At 43.6% G+C, this 19,881-nt stretch overlaps 1 protein-coding gene across 1 annotated transcript in view; it reads right to left on the bottom strand.

The window, feature by feature from the left end:
- Positions 1-18,292: 18,292 nt before the first annotated feature.
- Positions 18,293-19,881, bottom strand: part of LOC116994811 (calpain-8-like) — a 30,703-nt gene continuing 29,114 nt past the window's right edge. Inside the window, exons 20-21 of the mRNA XM_033056775.1 lie at positions 19,364-19,422; positions 18,293-18,449 (exon numbers count right to left, since the gene is read on the bottom strand). Of these exons, the coding sequence (XP_032912666.1) occupies positions 18,426-18,449; positions 19,364-19,422 (83 nt within the window). The 3' untranslated portion in view covers positions 18,293-18,425. The remainder of the gene's footprint in view (positions 18,450-19,363; positions 19,423-19,881) is intronic.

Raw genomic sequence — 19,881 nt, 5'->3', positions numbered from 1 at the left:
TATTTTAAACCATCCCGTGTGGAAGTTGATCCCTGGAAGCCCGAGCAGTTTCCAGGCTCCACCACAGAGCAAAGGGCCAGGGCAGTCCCTTTCTCCTCCTCCTTCTGCTGATCCCTCCCTCTGCAAAAGAAAGGAGAGCAAGAGCCCATCAGTGGTGACAAGCAGGCAGTGCTCCCAGTGCTGCACCATGCAGCAGGATGGGCAGGGAGCCAGCAGCTGGAACCATGGCTGTGGCCTGGAGGCTCCTGAGAGCTGGCACATCTCAGGACAGCCTAGTCCAGCCCTTGCCTCCCCTCCTCCAAGCCGTGTGTCCTCACAGAACCATGTCCAGCGGATGCCCTTGCTCTTCCAGATGTCCACCATCCATCCACCCTTGCATGAAAACACTCAGGGGACAAGTGAGCACAGCTCCTCCCAGCTCCAGCTGGGGAACAGGGACCCATTTGCCCAGTTCTGAGGACAGAGCTGAAGCAGGCAGCTCCTGGAGCGCTCAACACTCTGGAAGAGTCCCAAGGATTTCTCTCTGTCCTGTTGCAGCATGATGGGCACTGAGTTCCTCTGGGCAAAGGGCAGCAGCACCTCCCTCAGTTCTGCAGATGTGCTAGTTCAGGAGAAAAGACCCCACCCTGCCTTTTTCTCCAAAATTCTAATGGTAAGCAGCAAGACTCCCACCATTTTCACACAGGGCAGTCAGAGCCCTTTGCCTGTGTTATAAGTCCATGACATGTAGTTGGCTTTTTGCAAATATTGGGATAAATGTTATATGTATAATGTTAAAATAGCTTTTCTGTATAAATACAGGCTTTTTTTCCTTTCTTCTAATAGCAAAAGTTAAATGTAAGTTTTTTAGAAATAGTACGCTTAAACTACCCACTTAGTTAAAATAGCAGCCCGTAATGGAGACCCTGCAGCTAACACAACAATTATCAGCACTCACCGGCTGCAAAAGGCCAAAACCACCACCCAAATTAAAAGGTAATAAGAAAAAAATTAAAACCACAAGCCAAAAAATACGCATGCTCTAAAAAAGCAAACCCAAGGAGTAGCCATGCTAAATAGTTCTCAAAAAAGTTAAACTATACATAAAAAACTATAAATAACAACAAGTTAATGTATTGTAAAATGTATTTTTAAAGGCCTTAGGAAGCAGCAGCTCCTCTCTTCCTCAAGGAATGTTATGGATGGCAGAGACGAGGGAGGGGTCAGGACACAGCAAGGGGAAGGATCACCTCCCTCCACCTGCTGCTCTTCACTTCCCCTTGTTTTTGCTTCTCTGCTGCTCCTGATCTCTGGTAGATTTGGTGCCACTTTGGGCCTCCAGGCTTTGAGCCCAGCCACTCAGCCAATTTTCAAACCAGCTTCCATTCTGCTCAGCCTGCCCACGCTTCTCCAGCTTCTCCAGGAGGTTCTGGCAGACAGTCCCAAAGTGGCCAATGGCCACCGTACTCCCCTCATGACATTTCCCCACAGAAGATTATCAGGTTTGGCAAGCAAGGTTTCCTTTGCTGTATCCTAGTTCCAATCACCTTCATGTCCTTCACGATGTGCTGTGATATTCCCAGCATCTCCATGAACATAGAATCTCCTTTTCTTACCAATTACAATTATATAAGTTCAGTGTACCTGGTGATCTTGGCCTTAATTTTTTGTATTTATTGGTTTTTTTTCCCCAAGCTTCTCCAAGAATGTGACAGTGAACACTACAGCAAACATTTGACAAGATGTGTGGGCTCTGTCCTTTTTAGTGTGAGCACGAGAGGTGAAGCAGCAGATGCATGCAGAGCAGGCATTGCTGAACGACATGAAGTTAATTTGATCTCGGAACAGGGGAGCCTTTGACTGGCAGACAGCCCTGGGTAGTAAAGGCACTGATCTGAACCAGCACCTGGTGAGCCCTCAGCCACATTGCATTGCCTGTTGCCCCAGGGTCCTTCACTGGAATGTGGCTTTGAAACACCCCAAAAAGCCAAGGGCAAGGGGAACAGAAATTTCAGATCGACTCATCACCAAAGCTGTTTCGAAACCTGAATTCACCTTGTGTTTGAGAGCTTATTTCCTTGAGCTATGTTCACAGCACCCACTATGAATTGTACTTCCAGGGCATTTTTTCCTTGCAGGTTTACTGTACTATCACCCACATTTTACAGAAAGAGAACAGAGACACTGGGGGAGATTTGCTCAAGGTTAGAATGGACTGACATGATAGAAATGGAAAAAGCACAGAAACAATGTGGAAAAGATGGGTCTGATCTATACAGGAGGGACTTGAATGACAGTGATTTATATAAGTATTTATACAATCCTGAAATGAAAACACAGTGTCAAGACATTTACATTATCACTTCTTTTTACTCTTAATAAAGGCGATGATTTGGTTTGAAAAATAGAACTACTCTGACCTTAAACATTGAGTTGATATTTTCCTTAGGGATTTTTAACTTCTGATTATTATTCCTTACACTTTCCCATCTCCTCTTTCCCCTTCTCAAATTAACTGTCATTTATTTATGACACTACCCACGTCTGAGCTGCCAGGATGTCTCCTGTGAGCAGTCCTCCCAAAGTATTTTCCACCAAGGCTTAGGAGCCTCCTTCTCTCACAAGAGGATCTAAATGCAGTCACGACTTTCAGGGAAGTTCATGAACTAAGGGGTTGCATGCAGCATTTTGCAGAAAACCATTAAAACAGACCTGCCTGTGGTTTAGCTTGGGGGTGGGCTGAAGTCAATCCCTACCCAAGGTGACACACCACTGCTCCCTCCAGCTGAGCAGGACTTCCCCAGGAGCACCTGGGGCCAGCCAGCACTGGTGCAGTGTCTGATACCACTGGGGAGAGAAAACCTATTTTGCTGAAAAGAGCCAGAGACACAAGCAACAAGTGTGATGTGCTCGGAGTCCCCCTGAGAGGCACCCTATTATGTCACCATATGCAATAGTCCAGAGAAGCAGTGATGCACATCTTGCCCTCAGACTCTTCATAAAATCACAGTGGTTTGAATACAGAGTCCAGATTCAAGAATAAAACTCTCTCTGCTTCCTTGGGTAGATCTGTCTCAGCCACAAATGATATGACAAGAATCCTATACTGACAAAAAAAAAAAGATAAAAGCGCATGAAAACCATGTGGCCCAGGGAGGAGAATAATGAGAAAGACCCTCTGTGAGGCTACAGACAAGACCACTGTTCCTGTGTGGAGCAGATGAGTAAAAACACACATTTTAAATTAGTCCCCTGTCAAATACATGGCTCTTGTTCAGTCTTACTGCACAGGACATAAAGCATCTGCCTGGACCCTGTGGTTCCTCAGCATACTGTGTAGAGGAGTAATTTGTCAAGTTATCCCTAACATATGTCAGCAGCTAGAGAGGAGTCAGAGCTGAGGGTCAGGACATCTCCCTCCTTCAGTTTTATCCCTGATGCAGAAAGACAGCAGGATCACGCGAGTTGGAACACAGGTTAGTGCAGCTCCCAGCACCATTCTGGTTCCCAGTTTGGGCTGTCCAGGCCTCCCATGAACTCAAAAATGCATATGGTACAAGTGTGGAGAATTCCTTGATCTGCATCATTTTGGCTTTGGTTATACTGCTGTCAAGGGCAGAATGGGAGCTTCAGCTAAAGTTTATTAGAGAAGCCCTTCTGTTGAGTCATGACGGACCAAAAGAGCCCCCTTGTTTTCTCTTCCCAGAGAGGAGTCCAGGTGCTGTTGGATCCAATCTTAGCCCAGATTGGTCAATGATTTATGGCTAAAGGATTACATAGGTGTTCTTGAACCTTTATACAACTTTGCCCCAAGAAGTAATGGATGGCCAACCAAATATATTTATATAAAAATAAATAATTATAATGACTAGACCAAAAGATCTCAATCAAAATTATTTACTACACAGTAGAGGAAGCTATGACTATTAGTATTGCACACTATTTTGAAGCAATATTGAAGCAATTATATTGCAGCAAGCAAAACCAATTATTAAGTAGAGATTGATGTTACACACCCATGCCAATGACTGCAGGCAAATCTCTTCCACTCAGCCTCAAGAAGTCACCTTGAGGGGTGTCCCCACTCTGGGAGGAATCTCCAAGCACACTCCAAGAAGGAGTATGGCACAGGATGCCCAGAGAAACTGTGGATGCCCCATCCCTGGAAGTGTTCAAGGCCAGTTTGGATGGGGCTCTGAGCAACCTGGTCAAATGGAAGGTGTCCCTGCCCAGGGAAGGAGATTGGAACTGGATGATCTCTAAGGTCCCTTCCAACCCAAACCATTCCATGATTCTGTGGGGACCCTGCTGTTAAAAAGTGGGACTGGGGTTTTCACATATAAAGTGATTTTCTGTCCATCATATGTCTCCAGGCCAGCTGTGTCAGCTCAGCATCTTTGGATAAATTACCAGCAGTATCACTTGCTTGTCCCTTTATATCAGGTACTCTATCAGGTCTGCCACATCTTCACCTCACTATCAGGATGTTTATCTTTGGGAATGATGAGTCAGGCTGTTTGCAGCATCATTCAACACCAAAAGCAGTGTGCCAGCCCCCTTCTCCTTCCGCTGCTGATAGCTCTGCAAACAGGCATTGTTTGAGTTGTTTCCCCCCCACTCCAGGCAGAGCATCCTGCTACACCTGCCTTTCTGAGCACTCACTAGAAACTGTGCACTTGGACTACAGCCTCAAGTCTGTAATTCACTCCTGCTCCCACCAGCCTTGAATTCAGATCAAAGTTTTTGAAAACATGTAATAGCATTTGACAATTAAACTATTAGGCCCGGTTCTCTTTAACAGAGGAAACTTTTACTGGGAAAACTCTAAACAACTGTTGAGATCTCTTACACTACAAATGATGAAATATTGCTAACTGGGCAATGTTTCATTTTCCTAGGGTGAAAATATGACTGCAGGGAGGATACTAATCGGTCTGATTCCTGCAGCTCCTGCCTCTTGAGCTTTGCCACTCTCTCTCTCTTCAAAGAAAAACGTCTGCGAAAGGGGGGAACATCAGTTAACCTTGTGCTTCTCTTGGAGCTCATCAGCAGGGTGATTAATGGTTTGAAGGGAGAAAATCCTTCTTGCATGAACTCAAAGAGTGACCTGAAGGATTGCTGTAATGTACTGTCTCCTACACAGCTTGTGACAGCAGTTAGTTGCCCCCATTTGTTCCAAAATTGAAATTGGTGCCCAGTTTGTAGCATGCCAGCCAGGTGAGGAATATTTTGCTGGTCTAAGAGAGTTACCATTACTTTGAATATCCTTGCTTCTCCTTTATTGTTTAAAAGGCAAAACCACGAGGGGTTTTTCCTTGAAGATTATATTAAAATCATGTCAATATTTTGATTTCAAACACCTTTCCTGTAAATTAAAACTTTGAGGAAGAAGAAATTGCATCAATTCATCGATATTACTATTCTGCTTCAGCTCTCTTCTGAGACTGAAAATGCAGTAAGCCTGATTTGTTTCAACACAGAGGCACTTTCTGACAAAAACAGCATTTTGAAATATCATTTCTCAGCTGTTACAGAGGCAGGCTGAGACCTTCCCAAGGATGTCCCTCTGCCCACTCTGGTACTTCACCATTACCACAACTCTCCTCTCTCCAACCTGTCAGTGCCATTCATATCACTGGAATATCAAAATCAAGGGGCTGCTCTGTCTTCCAACAGACTCTGGGCTTAGCAAAATGGTTGAGGGAGCTGCTTTGGAGCATAGTTGCATGTAGGAGAGCTGAGTGACAAACTCCAGGTTTGCATTTGGGTTGAACCTTGAGATAATCTGGAATAGCTGATGTGGCTGTAGTAACCTCAGTGGGGAAGGTGTGCAGCTGTGGGATGGCATCAGGCAATGCTAAATGAAAAGGGAGAAATTCCCTGGCTTTCCCTGCATGGTGAGCCTTGCTCATCAGGGCTTCAGGAGGGCAGTGACACAGAGAGACACTCACCATTGGCTGCTGCTCAAGCATTCCCAGGTTTATCTGCAAAATTCATATATTCAGTGCTGATAAAGTAATCCAAGATAAGATAGGAGGCAATCAGAGCTGGTCTTATTAGGATGTGATGTAATTAATTTCAAATTACTTATTTGTGAAACTGTGATGATCAGTGTTTTGTTTTCTCTCCAGATGACAGGATTATTAGCTTCAGGTTGCCTGAGGGCTTAAAGCAGGCAGGAGCTGCAGTTAAATAGCAGACATGTAGATGCCACACGTATTACATTAATACCCCTTCCCTTTTCTCTCCCCATCATGCCCCCTGGCCATATCTCCCTGGTCTTTTACTCATTTGATCTCTGGGATGTATTAAATAAACACTGACAATCAAAGGTCAGTACAGTCACTTACTACTGCTTTTGAACAATATTAATCAGAATTTAATTTCAGCTGCTGCTGCAGTGTGAAATAGAATCACTGTCTTTAAACACCTGCTGAATTTTCTCTTCCAGCCTCCAAGATTTCATTAAAATTACCCAACTGGGTTTCATCTTGCAGTGTTCAGGTCACATTCACAAAATGTTTAACACACAAGATAAAAAACACACTGATTCTGTGAGAGGACACAGAGTTCTCGAATCCTCTCCCCCATGCCAGGGCTCACCCAAATCTTGTCCCTGGCTAGAGGTTTGCATCGAAGCAGCTGATGTGAGCTGGGATTTGGCTCATACCTGGGATCCATCCTGTGCTGACAGTCTGATTCTGCACTCACCTCTGTAAGGCAGCGCCAGCACTGGTGCAAGTCGTGGCAGCACGGCTGTACTGAATATGAAGTTAGGGGCATCTCTTCCTGGCTGGATATAAAGGATGCAGCCACCTGGAAAGCCAGGGGCAATGCTTTATTCTAATTGACTTTTCAGACATCATGGAGCCCTCTGTCACATTCCAATTTTTTTCTTAAAGAGAAAAGGATATGTATTTCTATAAAATCCGAAAAGGCTTATGTTACATTTCAAACAGTTCCTACCAAATTTACTGTGTTTCAGTGGAGTCACTTTTAAAACAAATTCACAGCATTCTTTATACCTGCTCAGAAATCAGCTCAAATTTAAAGTTTAGTGTCAACAGAATCAATCCCTAGGAGCTTTTGCAATCTGTCCATGTTTCTTTAAAGACAGAAGGTGCTACATACTGGATAGAAATGGACATAACAAATTCCACCCGTTAAAAAAAAAAGTGTTAACTGGAATTTCAACAATCAAAGTGAGACCATTACAGCAAGGATAGATCAGACTGTGTCACTCAAGCCTCTCCAGGAGAGGAGATGCTTGCAACACATTTCCAACTTTTATACACCTTTGTCTTATTCTGGCCATGTTTTTTAAGCAGGTTTCTCAGTAGAGGACCTTTAAAAGAGGGTGGACACATGCCTGTGAGGGTTTTTCCCTTGATTCTCCTCTGATGGAGCTTGTTCTGAACTCCCAGGCAGCACATCTCTCTCCAGCAACACCACGCCCCAGCCAGACAGGAGCACATTCCAGCAGAACCCGAGGGGAGCTGGAGCTTTCCTCTGCTTGGGAGCAACTGAGCTGGAAAGAAAACTTCCAGAAAGGCTCTGCTTAAAAATTCCCAGGCGCTGCCAAAAGGAGCTGGCATGTTTTCATTTTCACTAGTCCTGCCATGCACAAGTGGGTCTCTGCAGTTAAACAGACCCAGCCTTGAAAATGCTTTTGAAAACAAGTGAAACTCACTCCTTCCTCTGAGTAGGAGCTGTGTCATCCCCTTGACTCTTCCCTGTATATTGAGTCATGATCCTCATAGTCAAAAATTCATGTCCAAAAGTAAAATGAATAATATTTATTATTTTTAGAGACACCCATTGACACTGGCATATGCAAGTGTATTCAATAAGGTTGTTTTGAGGATTCACCCTTCTAATCTGAACTGGAAAGAATGAACTGTTTTATTATCTGATCTGACCTTTGCTTTTATTAGAGTCAAGCTTGTGACTGCAGTGATAACTCATGTTCTATTGTCTTGTAATGCTGGTTACTCCTATAAACCCTGAAAAGTGTGGTCCAGATTTTATTCCCCTTCTTTATCACCAGGGAAATAATGTACTGAGTTCCCAAACATTTATGTACTGCAAATTCACTTGAAGCAAAGATGCCACTCAGGGTCCAGGCTGGAGAAAGGAATTGGGGTCTCTTTTGTTTGGTGGAGCCTGTACTCAACACAGTGGTCTGGGACATCTGCCCAGGCTGATGGTGGCACTGAGAAAGTTAAGAACTTTTTCACTTGGGAACTGAGCATATAATTTTAAAAGGATATTGTGGGTAACACAAGACACAGGGCTCTGCCAGCCTGCATGCAGAAGAGATTTTCCTTTTTGAAAGAGGACTCTTCTAAAACTCAAACCAAGATGCATGGTGTTGCAATTCCAGCAGACTGTCACATATCAAGAGAGATCCCAAGGCAATAGGATGGGTCTGGAGGCTCAGGCAGACCTTGCTGCTGTTTTATACTGGTTTTAATCAGGCTGTGCTGAAAGGCAATTTTTGGATTTCACTGTTTGTGCAGCACTCATAGATGCGGCACCTGGTACATGTCTTATCCAATTTGAGAGTAGATCTGTCTCACAGATCTTGGTTGTGGGAATGGATGACAGGAAAATCTCAGGCCAAAGCCTTGTGCTGCTGGGAGTGAGTTAAAAGGGCTAGATGAAAAGGAAACATTACAGCTTGGGTATCATCATCACCAAGAAGCATGTTTGCAGACAGATATATTTGTCCCTTTGGGCACCCAGATGCTTCTCCTCTGGGGACTGATCCCTGTCAGGATAGCTTTTTAAATTCTAGTGGTTTTTTATTCCATCCCACAAGAAATCTTCTAGAGCTGTTAGAAAACAGGAGTTAGGAAGAGATGCTTTCAGGTAATCTGGAGTCTATAGTCACTGTTATCAGACCTGAAAATCAGAGCCATGGGTTGTCCCCATACTGTGCTTCCTGAAGGAGCCCTAGAGACCCAGGGAGGTTATTCTCAATTGGCAGAGACCAGGATTATATGAAATAATTTTACTATATGTCTTAGTGCCCACAAACCCACACACATTTTAAGTTCCTTTTATGGAAAAAAAAAAAAAAATATGCCTTTCTAGTTTGTCTTCTGCTTTACAGTAATTGTTACTAATCAAAAATATTTCAGCCAATTCAATAATTGGCCAGAACTGGGCTTTGCAAATACCTTTCATAGTTCCATTGTCTTACAAATCTATAAATAAAGAATAAACATATGATTTATCATTCTGCAGCAATTATTTAGGATGCAGTAAAAGTAGCAAATGAAGGAGAAAGAAGAAAAGTGAAATCTTTCTGAGAGGGCACAAGTTCCTTCTGCTCTGTGGCATGTCAGCTCCTCTCCACTCGGCAAAGCAGAAGCTGACAGGAGGCTCTTGGCAGCCCAGAGGGGTGAAATTCAAAGTGCTGGTGGTACCTGCACAGCAGATGGGGACAAGTCTGTTGGAGGGATCTCTGGTCAATGCAGTGGCCCATGCTGTCTCAAAGTGTCCAGGATTGAGTGTTTCAGAGCAGCCACATAGATGGAGGGTTATTTTAATCTTCACAGCAGGTTTGCTCTCAATGTCTAATATTAGTGGTCAGCTCAAAGCCTGAAGTTATGAAGCTTGTAATTTTTCAAAAGGTGGTTTAGCAAAAAAGATTTAAACAAAACTAGTGATTGCCCTTTTGTCCATGCAAATATTTGATCTCTCTTCTCATCTTGCCAACAACATCCAGTTACAAGAAGTTCTGCATTTTAGTTAGAATTTGTAAAAAGCTATTTATTTTGATCAGTTCTAAGTGTGTTACTTCAGCATTATATTGAACATCTTCTCCTGGAGTACAGCAGATGCTTTCTTGACAGAGCTGCTGGCAAGCCCATTGGCTAAGAAGTTGGGTTCTACAGAATTTGAAAACAAAGGAGGAAAAGAGATACAAAAATCTACCAAACGTTACTATGAAATTCTTGGCCGGTTTCAGCAAAATATGGGGATAGGGCCAAAAGGATCCAGACTCCAGCTACTTGCCCGGAGTGGTGGAAACCCAGATGCACCAATGCTGTGTTAAAGCATTGAAAGATGTGGAATACACCTTGGGTGTTTAACGTCAGTATGAGTGAAAGGGAAAGTGCACCACTACCTGGCGGATGTATTTGTGTGTGCTCCCTCGTGGGAACCCTGGAAACTGAGAATTTTAGACTTTCTGTGCTGACTGGCACTGACCCCCAAGAAAGCACTGCTTTTGACCTGAGGTTGTGGAGAAGGCTTCCAAAATTGAGTGATAGAACTAGGATCACGGGTGTGTGGTTTGAATGGAAGTGTGTAATACCACATGGTGGAAAACTTAGAATTTAAGGGTTTAGAATATAGTAATATATATATAAAAATATATATAAGAATATCTCTATATATAAGAATATATATATAGAAAGCAAGATGGAGGTTTTAGGGCAGAGATTTCTTTCTTTCTTCTTCATGGGTCTAGGTGATCTTTTGTAATTGGACAGAAAAACCTGCATTGCTGGCCACAGGTGGTTGGTTATTGGGTTAAAAGTAAAAATAATTTAGGTGGCTTTTCTTAATTGGACAATTGGCCCTTAAAAGGCCTTGAAGAGAGTGAGATACGTCTCCATTTTTATTTTGTTAGCTAGAAGTGCTGCAGAACTCACTGTAATATAGATAAGAATTAATAAACATCAGAGTCCGAAGAAGAAATACCATCTCTCGAGCATTTAATCCCGACTCTGGCAAGAAAAAGAAGATGAAACGTGACACTCCCTGGCAACCAGACTCCTCACACTGGGATTTTGGGTCACCTGGTATTTTACTGCTGGTTGTAATTACTCTTGCATGTTTTTATTGTGTGCCTGCCTTCACCCCTGTGTATTCCAGTTGCAGTGGTGGGGTAAATTGAGGTGTCTGAAGGTTCCTTCTGTCTGTCAGGTCATTTGGGGGCGATTTTGCTCCTGGTTTCAGGAGCATGCCACCTACTGATAAAAGCTTAGTTATTTCCCCAATTAGATGGTAATGAAGAACACATAGCATAGCTCCTGGGTATTGTAGGACCAATAAAACTGTGGCTGTGCACTGCCAAAGGCTTCCTCTGGCTCTTGTTCACAGGAGATGTTAAAAACACCCTTCCATCTCACAGTCAGTGTCTCGACAACAGTCCCATGGCTTCAGTGGCCCTGCTGAGCCAGGAGCTCTGTGTGACAGGATATCCATCTGGGCTGGGAGATGTCCCTGCAGCAGCTGAAGGCTCTGCCAAGCACTCTCCAAGCAGTCTGTGAGGGCTAGCACAAAATTAGGCTGGGGACCATGCTGACACAACAACAGCCAGAATAATCTGAGCAATAGATAAAGAACCAAGAGAGGTTCCCCAGTGTATTTAGGAAGAGCACTGTTATGCAATTAAGAAAATTAATTAGATGTAGACATAGGGAGTGTAGGTTGAAGGCATATTGCAACACAGACTTGTCTAGCTCTGTGGTACTTTTGAGATCTGCTGGTGGTATAATTGGTTTTACAGTGCCTCTGAATGAGCTGTATTCCCAGATTTCTCTATTGACCATTCCTATGTCATGGTGCATAATTTACTGCAAACAGCAGAAAACTTCAGCCTATCAGAACCAATATCAAAATACTCTGAAGACTTTCTGGTCAATGCAATGAACCTCGTTAGTCTAGCCAGAATCACTCCTCCTCTAGCTGAGCTCTGATTTAGCTGTCTCCATCCCTCCATGAAATGATCTTGTACTTAGGGATGGAAACCTCCTCAAGTATCCTCAAGCCGGCTATCAATGTGTTACCAGCTCCTTTTAAATGAAATGAATGAGACCTGGCTGATAGTATTTTACTCACCTTCTTCTCCCAGGAGTCCCAAAACAGAAGAGTTCATTCAGAGGAAAAGGAAGATGAAATAAAAAAATCATTCTCCTGGTATCTGAGGAAATTTCATCTGTTGTATGTGTAGCAATCCAGAGAAGCAATTCCATGGCTTGACAAACACTGTCACTATTCAAGACACACTCGTACATGTTTTTTCACAAAATGTACCTTGTGTTAAAAGAAATGTACATTCCTAGTTACAGTAGGGTATCACCATTACCTAGCTCCATTATGTCATAGAATGGTGGTAGGACACCAGGCACTCAAGGGAGATATCCTTTAAACTAGGATAATATTTGCATCCTATGGAGAGAGGTGGCTCAAGGATTTTTATGAGGTCAGGCAAAATTAAACCTGTCAGTGCCAGGGTAACCTATAATAATAACCCACATAATTTTAAAAATCGTGATTTTTTTCTTCTTACTCATATTACTGGTATCACCATAGAGTGCAAGGTGTAAACTCTGAAATTAACTGTATTTTCTCTCTCCATAAAACTTGTTCATTGTTTGTATTCTAGTCAGCTTGGACACTAAAATTTGGTTAGATAATTTCTCATTCAAGTTTTCATGCACCAGACCAGATGCCTGCAATTCAAACATTATCAGCATGTATAAAAGCACACACACACACAAAAATCCCAGCCCAAAACTGAGATGAGTTCAAATTAAATTAACATGTAGAAAGCTGGCACTCTCTGCTGGAATCAGCTCCATTATTATTAAGTTTACTACTGCTGTTTCAGGTAGCTCCTTCTCTCAGGGTTCTGGCTAAAGGTGCTTTACAAATTAGAGGTCAAATTAAGTTGGTACTTCATAATTTTCTCATTTTTCCTTTAATCTCCTTTTTTTTTTCTGTTTAATTAATTCTATGTAGATTCTTTCTGAAACTGAAAACATTTTTCTAGTTTCCTGTATTCACAGTTGCCATCTGCCGAGTGAAGCTTCCCCAGCAAAGATTCTTTCACTCAAGGCAGACGGGAGCATCCTTCATGTGACACAACCTGCACACTGGAATAATCCCTGGGAATGCTGCTGCATCCCAACACAGAGACCCTGTGGGATGCCCCACTGCCTGCACAACCAGACATCAATCCCAGTTTGATGAGCACCACATTTCCTGAGCTCCAACTCCATGCAAATTAATAAGCAAATACGATGATCTTTTAAAACGTAGCAAAACACAATTTGAAATAAACTGTGTTGGTCACAAAGCTCCTTTAAACTCCCAAGAGATCATACCTGCTCTGGTGTGTGTACTGGGTAAATTTGCACAGTGGTCCAAGAGTGTGATTACAGCTTGGGAAAACACACGTAGTTGTACAAATACACCCAGTTTTACAAACACACACCATTTTGAGCTGGCTGGCTTAGTGACTGTGCCAGATATCTTACTCACATCAATTACCAAATAAAGCTCTTTAAATAAGAAGAAATATTTTCTTTCCTGATCTAGCCTAGATCTTTCCTGATCTATGACATTAAAGACCAGTAACACTGAAGTCCAGATATCCAGAGTTCTATGCCCAAGAACTGCCCTAGGAGTGCTGGTTAATCAATTAAAGGTGTGTTGAGAAACTAAGACAGACAAATGAGAAATCTCTGGAAATGCCAAATCCTGTGCTATCTGTAGCTAAGCTCTGGCTAAAGGATGCCCATCATTATTAAAGAGAGCACTGATGATTTTGCCATTAAAGCAATGTCACACTGCCTTGGCCTATTCTCCTTCTCCTTTGAAAGCTCCATCACACAAACAGGTAGTCTGACTCGCTTCAGAGGTGATAAAGGCAATGAGAGCTACTGGTTTAGTAATAAACCAGTTTCTGTGTCTAAATACAGGTCCTCAGGAGGTTTGTTGCTTCTTTTCTTCTCATAGTCTGTGATGCCACTGCCAGGGCAGTGACGTTTGTGGTGGGAAGTTCAGTGGTGTCCCCGTGGAGCCCCGGGGATGAGTAACAACACAGAGAAAACACCCACTAACATTGAAAAGTGGTTACTGTGCCCATGTGCCTGTGATGCAATGAGGACACACCTTTAAGAATATTTGTGGTGATTTCTACATGGACAGACAAAGTTTTCTTGGGGGTTCTGTGGGGACTGTGTGCCCCATGCACCTGCCTTCTGTGAGCTGCTTCAAAGGGGCCCCAGCAGAGCACCTGGGTGATGTTTGCCAATGATTGCAGCTGTTCCTGTTGCTCCACCTCAGCATCTGGTTGTGGTGTGGCAGGTCTGGAGCACAGTACAGACCCTGGTATCCAGCTATGGCTTGTGTCTTCACTGGCAGGGAGCGAACAACTGAGGATGAAAATTAAAGTTCCCCTTCAAAACCAGTCTCAGTGTTCTTTTATGTATAACAAAGGAACACTGAAACATTTCACTGTGTCAGCTGAAAAGAAGCATATGGCAGAGATAAAAATGTGACAGTCTGTGCATTTAGGAGAATAAGAGAGAGACTATCAAAAAGGAAATGGGAATTTAGGGAAGTCTGAAATGCTTTAAGACATTGGAAGAAGACCCTCACTGTTATCTTCTCTGTAAGAGCAAGATTAAGCTACACCATTTAAACTAGCCTAGGAAAACCTAATTTGGTGAGGGAGCACATCCAGGAGCACATCAGCTAGTTTGAACTTAAAGAAAATAACTTTGAGTTTGGTGGTTTGTGGGGTTTTTTGAATGAATAAAAGGTGGGTTAGAAGAAACACCTTAATGACTCCTTGGGCTGACAATGTAGTTTTTACATGTTTATAGGTGAGTGAATAGACAAAACTACCAATGTTTTACAGAGTTTTGCAAAGAGAAAAAGAGCAGGTTTTTTTCTAATTCGGCCCTGGGTATTTTGAAAGGAATGTACTTGTCTTCTGCCCTGAAACTTGCAGGGTCACAGAAGAATACATTTTCTCCAGTTCCTGACACTGTTCAGCTCCTGAATGGACAATAAGCTTTTTCATTCAGCTTCTTCCTGGTTGTTATTCCAGCTTTTGTCCCAGTACTTCTTGAGTCCATCCCTCACATACATTCTTATGGATTATTTTCTGCTGCCTGCTCTTTTCCTTTGCACACAACCCTCCCCAAGCCCCTCCTGCCCACAGATGAGAGCTGCATCGAAGATTTCAAAGATGAGGAAGGAGTTAAGGAGTGGCCAACAGTAAGAAATGAATTAATTTGCTCTATTAAAGAAAGAGAGGGGTTTATGCTGTACGTGCCAATTATACAGAGAGAGACAGACACCATGGCAACAAGCCTGTCAGGCAGGAGCAGGGCACAACTTTTAGATGAACTATCACTTGGGACATCATAAGCGGTGGAGAAACTTCAAAAGCTTTGGAATTTGGGTTCTTTTTGCACCCAGAATCTCACCTGCTTTTACAGAATTTGAATCTCCAGCCTATAAGCTTAGCCTGGGATAACAATAGCAGGCTGGGATGTTGGATGCATCCTGAATAACGTGGAAAGGCAGAATGTGCCTACAGTACCTCGGTGCTTCCAGGCCTGCCTGGTTGTCTGAACTGTATGGAAAGGAAGAAGGAAAACACACCATTAGGTCAGGTTCAGCAGGATCGTCTGAAATAAAGATTGAAAAGGAATTTGTAAAGGACTGCTCCTTCTGTGCTTACTCATAAGCCATGGATCTGATCATTAGCCTGCACTGGTGGAGAGATCCCCCTGTAAATTTCCCATTCTGGGAGGATGAACAGGTGACAGATAATAGCACACACAAGGCTGATTCTTTTTATTCTCCTAGCTCATAGGCAGAATCCCAAATATCTGTGGTTTGTCCTGTCCACAATGCAGACACTTACTCTGGTGCAAAGCTGGAGTCAGATGCTGATGGGGCAGGATTTATACCCAAGTGAAGTTCCTCTGTAGGCAACCACAAAGCAGTTAGTGCACAAGCCATTTGGAACTCTGAATGTGGTCTAATGTGAATCTCATTTTACCAGAGCTATGTACAGAGTTCAAGTTTCCAGTTCACCAGCCTGCAGTGCCGAGGAAAACATTTCTATGGGCAAGTGGAGAGAGAAAGGAAAGATTTGAAAGCTGTGGCAGAGTTTCTGTGGGATTCCCTTTAGCCCTGCCATATCTACAAAGTGCTGAGAATGCCACACACCACAGTTTTCATTGCTACAGGGAACAGATCACAACTTCATGAACCTTTGTGACTTGCCTGCGTTGTAATTCCCCATGACTGAGCTACTCTAAGGAGAGCTGCAGCTCTTCACTGCTCCAAAAATGAAGCACAGCCAACATGTAGAGTGTAAGGGTGCAGAGAGTCCAGATTCCCAAGCCCTGGCTCAGCTAACCATGTCCCACTGCTTCCACAGGAGCTGCTGCAGTCATTTTACTCAAAAGCTATTTTAGCCCCATCAGGACTAGCAGGGAGGACTGATGAGCACAGACATTTGCCCAGCTTGCAGCATAGGGAAGGAAAATCAAGTGGACATTAATCATCTTTTTGCAGGCGCGTCAAGCAAAAAGGAGAAGCACATTCAATCCCATGAAAAGGCTTATTTTTGAGCAGTTGTTCTCTAAGACCTGATAGCCAAGTGCTGTGCTCAAAGAACAAATGAAAGAAGAGGTGGTTCCTCTGGAGCTGCCTGCTTCCCAAAGATAAAGGAAGACGGAGTGCAGCACTCTGCCCATCCTGCACAGGACGGTGAGAGCCATCGAGATAACTGTGAGAATTATTGTGATGGGGTCATCTGGCTTGCTACAAAAGGAGAAGAAGTGGGAGCATGCAATGGATTTCTGCATATGTTTGAGTTTTCCCAGTCCTGTGGAGAGAGGCCTCTCTGACCATAATTGGAATGAACTCATGAATAGTGCATGTGAGCAGAAAGCAAATCTGAAGCTGCAAGCAGCCAGCTCACGCCGCTGCATGGTTAGCAAGGAGACGTGTTGCATATGCAAGATGTAGGGTAGGGAAGGACACATTCATCCTACTGAACAGGCAGAGCATTCACCAGAATTTTCTGGTGGTTTTGGAGAGCTCAGCTTGCCCCAGATAGCTCTGTCTTCCAAGCAAGTGGAGGTACACAGGCAAACATCTGCCAAGAGAAACTGGTGGCAACCTGTGCCAGCTGCACATTGGTTGTGGCCAGTGATACGTGCAGAGGGACAGCATGGAAAGCCCATGGTTCCTACTCCAGTTGCTTTAACCCTGCAACCCAAACTAAACATTAATTTCTCTTTTACTGGCAGAGGACATCAATTAGAAAGGCAGAGTCGTGCACTGACACAGGTCATGCATCCTGCTTAGTCAGAGGCCAGCAGCAAGAGGAAATGCTGGGAGATGTGAGGTGTGGGGCTTGTCACTGGGCAGTCTGGATTCAGAGATGTGAACCAAACAATAGCTTTTTTCCTGCTCAAAGAAAGAGCTTAGGAGCCAGCAGGTGTGGAGAAAGAGGGGGACAGAGTCTTGGCCCCACATCTGCCTTGAGGACACAGATGTCAGCTCGCACCCCTTCTGCTCCTGGGTAGCAAGTGTCACACGTCACTGACCACATGCATGGTCTTGTCAGATCATTACTGCAGGTTCCAGAAATATTTTCTCATTGCTAATACAGTGTGCTAGATTATCTTGCCTACATTGCTATGATAATACTCTTTGGAATACCATGAAATTTAAAGTAGAGAGGAGTTTGTTTTGAGAGGACAAATGTTTTACAAGGTCTTAGGAAGCATAGCACTGTGAGCCAGTGCAAAGTTTCAGACAATTGAAGCCAGCTAGCTTCAGTTTCTTCTCCAAGTCACAATCCACATTAGCACATCCCCCACATTCTCAGGCTCCTGGACCCCCTACATGCACATTTTTTGTTTCTTGCCTTCATGAGTTTCTGAGCTCCAGTCACTCATTAAACTAAAGCTCCAAATCCCATCTTTGGGCATGCATATGGACAAGCATTGACAGGAGAAGGTCTCAGCTGAAATAACTGCAGAAAATCTGACCTGCCGTTCTCTTCCCTCCTCCTGGAGGACTGAGCCGAGACTTGTGGAGGAGTGCCATCACATTTTCCTGATTCCCAGTTAATCCTTGGGGCTGTGTCTGTGCCCAAATCCTCTGTGCTCCCAGCAGCTCAGCATCTGCCTCCAAACTCCTCAGCCCCAGCTTCTGCAGACACTTGGCACAGCCAAAGCAGACAATTGTCTGCAAAGGGAGGTTGCCAGGGCAGCCACATAAATTTTGCCCATGCTCTTGAGCATGGAGCAAAATGTATGCTGGATTTTGCAGCAGTGGAGATCCCTTCCAGGATTTTGAACAGTGCTGAACTTTGCTGCACAGTCAGAAGTCAAACCACAGCCACCTGGGCCCATCCGTGCTAAGTCAAAACTGACAAGATCTCAGCATGGAAAAGTGAGGGAGGTCAGTCCTGGGCTTCTTTACTTGTTTGTTTAAAAATACATTTATTTCATAATTGTCAGTAGATCATTTTTGTTGTCTTAAAGTAACTTGCCAGGAATAAAAACAAGTTTCTCTTTCTGTTTTTCACAAGAAGGAGATGCCAAACAAGCGGTTTCATGCTCAGAAGAGCCTCAGAGGTCTCTGCTGAATTGATTGACCGTGGTTCAAACCAGTGTGCAGCACAGCCACTGAGGGAGAAACAGAACAAGGAGTCAGGGCATCAGGTCTACAGGATGCCACTGGGGCACTCTTCCATGCCTCTGGGAGAACGAGCTGGGAAAGGCTGGAGTTGCATTTTAATCTTTTACATGTGTAAGATCCATCTGCTCTTGAACTTCAGGGAAACCTACTGTCAGGATCAGCCTCAGACACTGCAAGTGGGGTCTCTTCCAAAGGAAGGCAAATTCTACAAGGCAAGCTGGAGAAAGCTTCAACTTTCAACCTTGAAAAACTCTAGGTGGGAGCACACAAAGTACAATTTCAGATAGATTTAATTGTGGCTGACGGTCACAGGGTTTCCTAGCTGTCCTCCTCCCCTCTAGCCAGTCTTCAGCTGAGAGGACTAATTGGATGGACCTCTTGGGGCTCCTTCCAGCTGAGATATGCTTGTATTCTGCAAAGGGAAGGCTCAAGCTGATTGCTTTTACAACAGCTTCAACAGGAAAAATCTGCATTAAAAACAATGTGGGGGAAAAAAAAGACCTGGCATCTTAAAAGGTTTCTTCTAATTCTGGCAGGTTGATCAGTACATTCTCTGCCAGAAAAGAAGAGTTCCCTGCTGTGTGTTTTCTAATGAATTGACCACTGCCCTCTAAAAAGAGTGAAATGCACTGTGTAAGCACCTTCTCTACCAGCCTTGGGAGTTTTGAAGGTATCTTTACTTTTTTGCTCATCTAAAGGTAAAAGTTCATTCTACTAATTCAGATGGGCTTTGTGGGCTGAAGAACGTTTTCACATAAACAAACTTGCCCTTTGAATCACTCCCATGTTGCTCTTATAATAGTAGTTAAATCAGTGATAAGAGTGATTTAAAATAAGTGCATTTTAGTGTGGTCTGCTGCTTCAGTTGGATCAGGTGGTATTTCAATTGGACCAGCCTTACCTCAGGCAGAGAGAGCTGGATGATTCCATTCTTCTCTTTGTCCAGGAGATGGAACACTTCTGAAATGTAGAAGAGTGGGGGAAAATCTGGTTATAAACCACAGAGTTCAGCATGTAGAGAATCACTGTCTGACAAAATGTAAAGGTCTGGCTTTTTGCCATGATCTACTGGAAATTTAGACTGGTTCTCTAAGATAATATTACAGCTTTTCTTCTTTCTTCTTACAAATAATTTCTAAGCTGCTTCACGGGGTGGAATAGATCAACAGCAGCAAAATGGGAGTTGGCAGCAGGACAACTATAAAATCTGATGTGGTGGCATCTGGCATGGTCTGGGGACAAACCTGTAAATCAGGTCTGAGTAAGGACTGCAAGTGATAAATGGTCCCATTTGTCGGAGCTGGGACAATGTGGGGGCCAGAGCATTGACCATAAGTTGCAGGTGACTGTAAAGCACAAGAGACTGGTGTGTTATGGAAACATTCCCTGGTCTATTATGGGAACCTGTCCCCTGCTCCC

This window comes from Catharus ustulatus, chromosome 3, assembly GCF_009819885.2.
Source record: "Catharus ustulatus isolate bCatUst1 chromosome 3, bCatUst1.pri.v2, whole genome shotgun sequence".
Classification (NCBI taxonomy): Eukaryota; Metazoa; Chordata; class Aves; order Passeriformes; family Turdidae; genus Catharus; species Catharus ustulatus.
This window is presented reverse-complemented; position numbering and strand designations above follow the sequence as displayed.